The sequence below is a fragment of the Macrotis lagotis genome, chromosome X (genome assembly GCF_037893015.1).
Source record: "Macrotis lagotis isolate mMagLag1 chromosome X, bilby.v1.9.chrom.fasta, whole genome shotgun sequence".
Taxonomy (NCBI): Eukaryota; Metazoa; Chordata; class Mammalia; order Peramelemorphia; family Peramelidae; genus Macrotis; species Macrotis lagotis.
Window position 1 is genome coordinate 104,956,540 of NC_133666.1, and position 12,082 is coordinate 104,968,621.

General features: G+C 31.4%; 1 protein-coding gene across 4 annotated transcripts in view; it reads right to left on the minus strand.

Annotated features, from left to right (window-relative positions):
- Positions 1-12,082, minus strand: part of LOC141500978 (serine palmitoyltransferase 1) — a 524,715-nt gene that overhangs the window by 447,287 nt on the left and 65,346 nt on the right. For 2 of the 4 annotated variants that reach the window (XR_012472099.1, XM_074204601.1), the window contains exons 10-12: positions 8,077-8,172; positions 2,964-3,060; positions 884-938 (exon numbers count right to left, since the gene is read on the minus strand). The exons of 1 other annotated variant lie outside the window; for it this stretch is intronic. Coding sequence is in view for 1 of the 3 variants with exons in the window: in XM_074204601.1 (XP_074060702.1) it covers positions 884-938; positions 2,964-3,060; positions 8,077-8,172 (248 nt within the window). In the remaining 2 variants the exon portion in view is untranslated. Of the gene's footprint in view, positions 1-883; positions 939-2,963; positions 3,061-8,076; positions 8,173-12,082 lie in introns of those variants that run through there. One more of the 4 variants, XR_012472100.1, reaches the window with a different exon arrangement.

Genomic DNA, 12,082 nt, shown 5'->3' on the forward strand with positions numbered 1-12,082 from the left:
CAAAATGTGCAATGTTATTAAAACGAAAATCAGCACTAGAAATTAAAATGCTGAAAGATCAATAGCAATACACTGTAACCTGTATTCTATGATTTATAGTAATATATTTAAGATCTCAAAAGAACAGAATATTAAGATTTAAAAGAGTAAAACCAATGAGAAATGTGTGAATATACAATGAACCTTAGTACTTAAGAAAAAAGTCAAACTTAAGATAACTTTCTTAAGGTTAGGAAAAATCTCTAGTTGTTTTTTCCCCCCTAGTTTTCTTTAAGGGTTTTTTTGCAAGGCAATGGGGTTAAGTGACTTGCCCAAGGTCACACAGCTAATTAATTATTATTTGTCTAGGGCCGAATTTGAATTCAGGTCCGCCTGACTCCAGGGCCGGTACTCTATCCACTGCGTCACCTAGTTGCCCCCCCCCAGTTTTGTTTTGTTTTTTAATTTCCTCATAGAGTCCACCACACTATTATATACACAACTGAACCTTGACACATACTGACGTACTAAAGTTGAAAATATTCTTAAAAATTCTAATGTGAACAGGTGAGGACTTTAAATGTGTCACATTTATTTACTTAATGGCACGGACATTAAAAATTTGAGATTTTTCTTTCAATTTAGTATGAAGAATGAATAGTCTAAGTATGGCTAAATCAAAATGAAAACTTTTTTTCAAACATTTGAAATATTACTTTTGAAATTCATGTATACTTACTGGCTTTTTACAAACAAAAATTACACATAGTTTTAGGGCACAGTGACATTATTTTACAACCTTGTTTAGAAATTAGAATAATTAAAAACAATGCTAAAAACAGAAAACAACTAGAACTCTGATCTTTCTAATGAACTTTACATATGATCTATATATTAAACTTACCCTTGTAAGGCTTTATGAATTTGTTTGCACTTCTTCCTCAACATCTGAAAAATATCTAATGAAGCAAAGAAAAACCCTGTTATTTTATTTGGATCATTATAAACCTAAAAAGAATGCTCAAAAACACTACTTTCTGAGATTAACTGAAGATTGTTTTTTAAAGTGTCATTTGTTTTTATATTAAACTTAAAAACAAAATAAGAAAAAAAGTATTGCTATATATACAGCAGAACATAAGAGAGGATTCAATATAAAGCAATAAATTCCCATTTCAAGAAAATCTTTATAAAGCTGGGAGATTGTTTTCTTTTCTTTATTTCCCATACTTTTCTTTTGTTCTCTGCTATGCACTTTTTACATTATTCTCTCCCCTCCCTTACCCCTCAAGAAGGCTACAATATGTATATTCATACATATACATAGATATTGATAATCATTTAATTGAAGACTTATAAGAAAAGCAGATTAAGGACCAGAAAAGCACTAAATACAACAAATGAATTGCATTTAGGAAACAATAACAATTATTGATATGTTACTGAAAATAAAGATCCATCTTCTTCTCATTTAGATATACAAACTTTGAACAGAATTTGAAGTTTAAAGGCAGGGCTTGGTTTTGCTGGAATTACCAGTGAACCTAGATAAGAGGTTCAGGAATAAATGTTTAGCTTTGCAAGCACTATTCCTGGACTCTAAAGAACCTTAATCAGGCTAAGAAGTAGGAATGAAGGTAATTTTTAGATTCTCTTTCTAAGAATATATGCTTAAGTAAAATTAAATTTTAGTATTTGCTAAGGAAATATAAAAAAAAATCAAGTGATGTTTAAGTAATATACACACAAACATACAATTTTTCTATTTCCCTGAATATTGAAAGTTTAGGATGAGAAGCAGCAGATAAGAAACACTTTTTACAATTTTATTTGTGCATTTTTTAAAGAAGAGAATCATGATAGTTAATAGTCTTAGCTAATTTCCTGATAAATCACTTATTATTTCATAACTAATTTCTGGAAAATTGACTAATTGTAATGAATAATTTCTGGTAAAAAGAAAAATAAACTCATTCAGTGAAAGCATTAAAAAGTTTATAGAAAAGTCATTCTCTGAAATATATTTTAAGTTTCCTGGGAATAGAAAATTGTTCATAAAGAGCAGGAAAAACTACTTCACTTGGAGGAATTTCATCAGGAAGTCTTCAGGAAATGAAAGTAAATTTATTCTAATATCAAATAAAATGGAAGTTTTTAAAAAAAAGTCTACAAAATTCAATATATTAGGATTCTAAAATCCTGCCCAGAAATTGTTAAGGATATAGATAAATACAAAAATGGGAGAAGAGATGATAATTTGCTGATTAAAAAAGCTCAGATCTGTAAATAAGGAATTAGGCTCAGAATGAAACTTTAAAATTCATTGGGACAAGGACCTCTGAGGTAAGGAAATTCATTCCACCAATACAGGTTAGCATCTTCTCTGTAACTAACAGTGTCAGAAAGTTGTCTGCAGAAGTGAAGGATTAAGCAATTTGCCTGGTTCACATAGCCAGTAAGGGCCCAGATAGTCTTTTTTTTTAAAGGTTCTTTATCCACTATTCTATAAATGAGATGAAAACACCACCTATTTTGATAGATTCTATCAATGCTGAGTCTTCTTATAAGAAAGATAGATATAAGATGCTCAGATCCCTTTAGAAACACTATGACTTTTTCAGTACACTAAAAACTAATTTGATATTTATTACTCAGAGAGTGAAGGGGGAAAAATTAGAGGAACAATTCCATTTATTTATTTTTCTCTCTCTCTCTTTTCTTTATGAAAATCAAGAAATAGGATCAAAAGTGAGAAAGAAATACTACCATAAATCCGTGAAAGGCAGTATTTCTCTAACAGAGAATTTTTTCCATGGGATGCATTTTAATCACATTGTGAAAAGGTTTGGGATATGAAACCAAAAATTCACGCAAAAATATAGCTGATGTTTCCTCTAGGTAATTCTAAAAGAAATCAAACCAATAATTTGATGTCAAAGAACTATGATTTTTTTTTACTAAAATCTTCCAGAATAAACAAATACCTGGATTCTCTTCCATGATGTTGAGGGCCTCAATAGCAGCTGCAGCTAATAAGGGAGGTAGAGAGGCTGAAAAACAATATCCTTGACCAGAAAGTCGCTGTGAAGAAATAAAACCAAGAGTAAGAAACAAATTCTTCTCACCACCACTTTATTCAATCTTAAAACCCAGCCATAATCCCATTGTCCTCTATTCATTGGTCCTCTTTCTAAACAGCTGTGATTTATACTATGCTTAGGGAACAGGCACTGTACTCAGAGAATACAACACCCTCTCTGATGATGGGACAACATGCTGGTGGTCCTGTGCCAGTGTCTCTCATGCTGTATAATACAGTTACTATTATCATTCATCAAATATGACGAAACAAATTAAGATTTCATGAATGACTTATATATGAAAATAAAGTTAGCAGACTGAAAACATGAGATTCTCACCCAGCTCCCTTCTAACTTAAAATCCAATAATCTTTCCACTACAAACCACACCACCAAAGACCTTCACTCTCCGTAAGTCTTCTCTTCTCCATGTTATACATTTCTAGTTCTTTCAAACAAACCCCAAGAAACAGTTTTAAGTTCTTCCCCTCCCACATACCTATTCTGGTTATTCCTCTATCAATGACCTTTGTAAAACTAAATACTCAAAACTCTACAGAGTTGCCTCAGAGTATAACAAAACATGTGAAAAATAGACTTGCAGAAATTTAGAGCTAAAGTCAGTATGATTTTTAATGCTTAGATGAGAAGAAAGAATGGAAAATGCCTAAGATCACAGTAAAGAAAAAATTACTTATGAGGTTGAACTGGTTATAGAACATCAGTTTAACTTACTTCAGTTCAAAGAGTCATCAAGGTTGATCTAAAGTTTTTTGAAATTTGTGGGCATCTGATACTCAAAACTTAACAACACAGAGAAAAACATTGGGGAGTAGGGAGAGTCTTTTAAAGTTCTCTTTCTTTCTCTTTTTAAGGATTTTTCTCATATTTATTAATTCCTACTAGAGTTATGTTAGTATATATTATGTTAGTATATAGATAGAAATATTCCTCTTATTTTACTTTAAATCTGTTTATTCTAAAGAATTCAACTGAAGAGTTACTGTAAACCAAGAATGCCAGACACTAGGAATTAAAAAGAGGCACTTTCTCAAGTTTTCAAGACCTTTTAAAGTCTAGTTTTAATTCACTTTTACTTAGTAAATCTTTGTCCATATGGGGCATTTGTCCAAGATATATAGATAGAGGTTCTACCTATCTAACAAATCTAACAAATCTGATGAATTTGATCTATATGTTCTATATGTTGTCTATATAATTTGTGCTATAATCCAAATGCTGTGCGTTTTTATTGTATATAGAATGAGACTAAATTCTTTTGACTATTTATAGATTTCATTCAAGAGGTTCCATAATGTTCCAGGGAATGTATTTCTTCCAAGATAGTGTTGAACACTTTTAGTGAGAGTATATCCACCACTTGCTTTTTACCTTGTTTAATATTAATGATCTTGAAAGTATTAAGTCTTTTGGGGAATTCTGAAAAGGAACAGCTTGTTGGAGGAGAACCTTTAAAGCAGCATTTTGCTCTACTGAATCAAAAGCACTTTTTTAACCTTTTTTTTAAATTTAAGGCAATGGGGTTAAATGACTTGCCCAAGGTCACACAGCCAGACAATTATTAAGTGTCTGAGGCTGGATGTGAACTCAGGTACTCCTGACTCCAGGGCCAGTGTTCTATCCACTACACTACCTGGCTGCCCCACAAAAGCACTTTTTAAAGAATTTTATTTAGCTGAGATTAGCAGTTGATGCTAAGCTGTTGATGTGTGTGTGCATAGGGGGTGGGGGTGTTAATAGTAAGTTTAAGAGATTTTTATAGCTGTATTAAAGTAACAGAGAAGAGATATGAGGCAAGGAGATCAATTAGGAAGCTACCACAATAGTCTAGGCCCTAGTGGGGCCTGACTAAGCCTAAGAGGAAATAAGGCACTAAACTAGGGTAATAGGCATGTGAGAAGAGAGAAAAATAATAGATGTAAAAGATATTGTCGAGGTGGAAATGACAAGTTTTGGCAGCAAAAAAGATATGCGGAATAAGAGATTGTGAGGAGTTAAGTATGATAATGAGGTGTAAATTTGGGTAATTGGATGGAGTACTCGCCACAGAAATAGGCAAGTAGGTTTTGGAGAAATTATGAGTTCAGTTTTGTATGTGCTAAATTTGAAATGCTTATGGAAAATATGACTGGAAATGTCCAATAGATAACTAGTGATGGGGGTGCCTTGAAGACTTTAATAATTCATTATGAAGTATGATATTCCATGACTTGCAACCATTCAGAATTATTAGAAAAATATTGATATTAATTTTTTGGGGGGAGGGGAATGTTTCCTGGAAGTTCTTGCTGCAATTTTTTATAGTAAATATAGAAAATAAAACTTTGTGTTCTTGGTACCCTTTAGGCAACTGTATGACTGTAAAGATGTAATATTTTATAGAATATTTTTTGCAAAAATCTTCCTATTCTCTTTCAAATCTTCATCAAGGAGGACTTGAAGTAGAATAGTCTCATAACAATTTGGTAGATTTGGAAAATAAACTATAATTTGCACTTATTAATAATTTTAATACATTTTTTCAATAGTAATAATGTCCAATGATTTTTACCCAAGCTTTTGGTATTACCCTTTCAGAAAGATACCTTGAAATTTAATTGCTCAATTACTTCAAAATTGTGGCCTCCAATACAGATACACAAAGAATATGCTTTTTTTTTTCTGGTCTAGCTATGTGCTCATGTGATGCTGAAGTCCTAATTTACTAATTTCTCTGTCATTGATGGAGAAAAATAATTTTTATAGGAATCTTTTCTATTTTAAAAAATATATTATCTTCTTTGCAATTTCATACTTTGGAATTATCTGGCTTATCTGGATTGTCTCACCAAGACTTTAAAAATTTTTTGATTTCCTTTATTGTTTCTTAATATTTTATGATGCAGTACTGCTCATAATGTCTATTTCCTCTTCTGTCAGATTTTATTAATGAAATTATAATATAGAATAGAATATTTCCTTTCTGATCCAGTCATTCTGAAGAACAATTTGGAATTATGCCCAAAGGACAACAAAATTGACACAGCAGTATCTTTACTAAGGTTATATCCCTAAGACATCACAAAAAACAGGAAGTCTCACGTGTTCAAAAATATTTATAGCAGCTTTTATTTTCCCATGGCAAAGAATTGGAAATTGAGGGGATACCTATCAATTGGGAAATGGCTTAACAAGTTAAGGTATATGAATGCTATGGAGTATTATTATTCCCTAAGAAATCATTAGCAGCTAGATTTTGAGAAGCATGGAAAGACATGCTGAGTGAAGTAAGCAGGACCAAGAGAATATTGGGACATTAACTATATAACATTGTGAGATGATCAACTATGATGAATGCAACTCCTCTCAACAGTTCAATGATCAAGGACAATCCTGAGAGATTTGATAAGGAAAAAGTTGTCTACATCCAGAGAATAAACTATGGATTCTGAATGCACAGCAAAACATTCTATGGTCACTTTTTTAAAAACTTCTATTATTTTTCCCTTCTTGTCATGGTTTTTTCCCCTTAATTCTAACTCCTCTCACAACATGACTAATATGGGATTATGTTAATCGCAATTGTACATGTACATTTTTTATCTGATTGTTCCTCAGGGAAGGGGTAAGGAAGGGAGGGTGGTAGAAAAATATGGAACTCACAAACTTTCTAATGGATGAATGCTAAATACTACCTTTTTCATGAAAGTGGAAAAATTAAATAATTTCAATAGAGGTGAAAATATTACCCTTTATTGCTGTCTATTTAGCAAGGAAAACAACTATTTATTGACTGAAGCAATTTTTGAATTGTTTTTGGTCTTCCTTTTGTGGCAAATGATTTATAAAAGCTAAATTTCCTTAGGAACTATGACTATCATTTTATTCATTTTCAGCATCAACTTGTTTTTTTCAACAGATTAGAGGTAAGTAGCCTCAAATGCAAGTCATATTCTTATTTTTTCCAACTTGGTATTTATTTTTACATTTGCTGTAACAAGGCAATGTTCTAACTATACAGACAGATGATTAATGAAAGGACTCCCACATAGGTAGGTAGGTACTTCCAAACTATTATGTTGACACATAAGCTATAATTATTTTTCATTATTCTTTTTTGTAAATGTTTATCATGAGCACTGAAATAGAAGATTTGGTAACTAATATCCTTTCTACAAAATAATGTTTACTGCTGACTTTGGATCTATTAAAATATTTTTTGCCTACTCCTTTTTTTGTCTTTATAGAGAAAGACATTATTTCTTTTAGTTACAACTTCATTTTATCTTTTGGTTTCATTAACAGATGACTCAATATTTTCACCATAAACATATTTTTGTTATCTAATGATTAAATTAATATTTATACATTATTAAACAGTCATGTCACCATTTTAGAAGCAGAAAGGGACTACTACACAAGACTGTATTTTTCTTCATTACATGGTCAAAGAAATGATAATGGTGATAAGACTCTCTATACTTTGCTAAACTGGTCCTCCAACAATAAGACATATTCTATAGCTAGGACCATATCCAAATCCAATCTGCTGCCATAATCTTCAATAACAAGATAAGCCAGTAGAATAGACTTTAAATTCTTACAAATACGGAGAGCAATGAGGTATACTAAAAAGAATCTAGATTTGGTATAAGAGAAGTTGGGTTTAATCCCACTTTGGTTATTCACCTGTAAGATTTAGTTGTCTCATTTGTAAATTGTAGAAGGCAGATGATGTTTAAGATCCTTTTCAACCTCTAAATCAAGAATCCTTTAGTGAGTTTGACTCTGAAATTTCTTTTCTTCTGTTCCTATTGCTATTCTTTTCTTCTGTTCCTATTCCTATTCTAGTCTAAGAATTATGTAACTCAGTCCTTAATGAAGTGGAAAATGATTCTATATTTCTATTATCATTCTTCTTCACCAATTCATTCTTAGCAACATGATTTCAAGAATAATTAGAAAATAAGAACTCTGCAGCCAACTTAAATTTTCAGGCAAACAATGTCAATCATACCTGGTGATCAATTACAAAAGATCTACCACAGCAAAATCCTCCAATAGAAGCTAAGGAATTCTCCATGTTAGCGCTGATTAGATCAATGTCATCAATCTGTAAAAAGGGTCAGAGAACATCTTTAAAAGAGAAAAACCTCAAAAAATATCCTAGATCATTTGTTCAACATTATTAAGGCAGATATAAAAAGGAAAACTTTTAGCATCAATCCTATACATGTTTAGATAACATTACTCTAATAAAAGTAAAATCCTAAAATTTAATTCCAGGAAAACAACTGTCCAATATTACAAGAACAGATATAAATAAAAAGAGAATTTCATCATTTAATTAGACAAGTAATTAGGATTAAATAGTTATTTTAAGAAATAATTTGAATAACTTGAAACTAAATTTAATGTGATTGTAATTAAAATTCAAAAGAATAAATTATTAAGCACTCTAACTATAACTGTGATTAGTGAAACTAATGCAGAACTAATATCTACATTGTGAGTAGTACAAATATATGATAAAATCTGAAAAAAGAAACTCATGATAACTGCATAAAATAGAACAAAACACTTATAATTTTCTCTTTTTTCTACAGATGAGATGGGGGGGGAGAGGGTTTAAAATTATTTGCCATAGTCACATATGTATCTGAAACTAGGAAAAAAAAATCAGCCTTCTGACTCTTGATGCTAGTCTTTCCACAGTACTGCTTTTTCAATGAAAAGACTCTGGCAGTAAAATGGTAAAAATTCAAAAGGTAAAGATTAACTAAAAGGGGCAATTGAGACACAAGTATATCCAACAAATATATAGTCCAAGAGAAAGATAATAGACAAAAATGGATAAATTCATGAATTAGACTCAAGGAAGAAAGTGAAAATATTGGAAATGTTTGGATGAGGAAAAAGCTACCCAACAAAAAAGAAGTATAGGATGATTTCTAGTAACTGCATGGAGGAACAATTTGATAATGAGAGCAAACCATCCAAGAATCTTTTAAAATTATTTTACTTTTTAAAGCAGGGAAGCTAATTTGTTTTTTAATGTTATTTTACTCTATTTTTTCCAATTACATGCAAAGATAGTTTGGAATATTCATCTTTTTGTGAGTTTGAGCCCCCCCCCCCAAAAAAAAAGATTTTTGAGTTCCACATTTATCTATCTTCCCCTGCCCTTTCCTACTTCCCCAAGAGTGAGTAATCTGATAAAGGTTATGCATGTACACTCATATTTAACATATTTGCATATCAGTCATGTTGTGAAAGAATTAAGAACTAAAGGGGGGGGGAAACATAAAACAAATTTTACAGGGCAAAAATAGTTTGAAAATAGAAACTCATGATCTGCATTCAGACTCCAGTTTTTTATTTAGATGTGGTTGGTATTTGCAAGACAAGACTTTTAGAATTGTCCTCATCGCTGAACAGCTTGAAAGGATTTAAGTCCATCATAATAATGTTACCCTGATTCTTGTCATTTCACTCAAACTCACATCAGTTCCTGCAGTGCTTTCCAGGCTTTTCTAAATCCACCTTCTCATGATCTCTTACATTTCCTCCCATTTATAGAACACAATTTCTTCAGGCATTTCATAACTGATAGAGATCCCCTCTATTTTTTTTTAAGGTTTTTGCAAGGCAATGGGGTTAAATGCTTTGTCCAAGGCCACACAGCTAGGTAATTATTAAGTGTGTGATGCCAGATCTGAACTCAGGTACTCCGGTGCTCTATCCACTGTGCCACCTAGCTGCCCCCTCCCCTCCTTTTTCTAACCTACTTTTGTGTCCTACTTTTTATCTTCTCCTTCCATTTTCCCTCTTTCCTTTCTTAATTTCCTCTAGGGTAATATAAATTTCTAAAACCTCACTGAGTGCTTATGTTATTTCCTTCTTGAGACAAATCCAATGAGGAAGATTCAACCAACTCTCATCCCTTCCCTTTTTTTCCCTCTAATACATTATTTGTGCCACTTCCTGCGATGTAATTTACCCTATTCTGTCTCCTCCTTTTTCTTTTCCTAATACAATCCTTTTCTTAATACCTTAATTAATTTTTATATCATTACATCAAATTCAGCTTGTGCCCATATCCTCCAAGTATATTCCTTCTACCAGAGATACAGTTCTCAAGATTTACAAATATCATCTTCCTGTGTAAGATATAAACAATTTAATGTTATTGTATAACATTTTTCCCCTTTCCTGTTTACCTTTTTATTTGAGTCTTGTATTTGAAGATCGAATTTGCTGTTCAGCTCTAGGTTTTTTTTTTTTTTTATCAGAAAAAGCTTGAATATTTGCTATTTCACTGAATGTCCTGCAATATTTTCTCCTTGACCTAATATTTCTGAAATTTGTCTACAATATTCCTTGGTGTTTTCTCTTTGAGATCCCATTCAGGAAGGAAGTAATTAATGGATTCATTCAATGATGATTTTACCCTATGGTTCTTTCTTGAAAGATGTAGTCCAGGCTCTTTATTTGATCATGGCTTTCTACTATTCAATAGTTCTTAAATTCTCTCCTGGATTTTTTTCCAGGTTAGTTGTTTTTCCAGTGAGATATTTCACATTTGCTTCTATTTTTTCATTTTTTGATTTTATTTGACTGATTCTTGATATCTCATAAAGTCATTAACTTCCACTTGCCCAATTCTAATTGTCAAGGAATTATTTTCTTCAGTTAGCTTTTATATCTTTTTTCCATTTGGCCAATTCTATATTTTATATTTTTTAAAACTTTAATACAAAATAAGAAAAAAATTATCATGCGCACAGCAAAACATGAAAGGATTCATAATATAAAGCAATTTTTCCATTTCAAGGAAGTCTATATAATATTATACATTTTGTTCAAAATTGTCCATTTTTAATTTGTTTCCTTGCAGGTTTTCTTCTGTACTCTGCTGTACATTATTTACTACCCTTCCCCCTGGAAGCCTACAATTAAGTTTAGATGTCTACATCCATATGTATATATAAATATATATATATACACATATAATTATATTCAAACTTACATAGACATACCAACATTATATATATATATATATATATGCATACACACATACCTCTACACATATACACATTCATAGATACATATACATACATATTCATAGATTTCTATGTATTTGATTTACATCTCTCATTTTTATAACATTTGAAACTAATAACTCCCACTACTTCTCTACTTTACTTCTATTGCTCTTTGAACAATTCCTCCCTTACATACCCTGCTACACCCTCCCTCCCCATTGATCTGCATACTCTTCTTTATAACTTCTTATCCTATTCCCTCACTCTCTAAATCAATACCTTCCCTATCAACTCCTTTCATTTCTATCTGAATTTAAAAGGATTTTATACCTATAAATATGTACTATACATATATGTAAATACACACACACAAACACATACAACAAATCCTTCCTTCTTCATCCCATTCCCAATGACAATAAGTTTCCAGAACTATTAATTCTATTTTCCCAATTCCTCTGTATCAATTATTCCTCTTATATCTCATTTGAATAAGATGATAACTCAATTTTTTTTTTATCTTTTCCTACACTATTATACTCAGGTTCTACCCTAATTGCTCTTTTGAACTCCCAATTACTAATACCAATCTTGGACATAAGGTTTACATTACCATGTACAAATAGTAAATAATTTGTCCTTATTGAGTGCCTTGTAATTAATTACTAGTCTTTGATGTTTACCTTTCATTTCACTTGCATCTTTTATGCCAAATTTTCTATTAAGTTCAGGTCTTTTTGCCACAAAATCCTGACAGTCTGTCAGTTCATTGAATGTCTTATTTTTCTGAGTTCAGGGTTATGCAGGGTATGATATTGTCGGCCAGAACCCCAGTTCTTTTGCTTTTCTGTGGTCCTTTAAAGTAGTCATGGCTAGGTCTTGTGTAGGTCTAATTGAGACTCCTCCAAATTTGAATATTTTTTTACTTTTGTTCTTCATATTTTTTCCTTAATTTGGGGGCTTTGGAATTCAGCTATG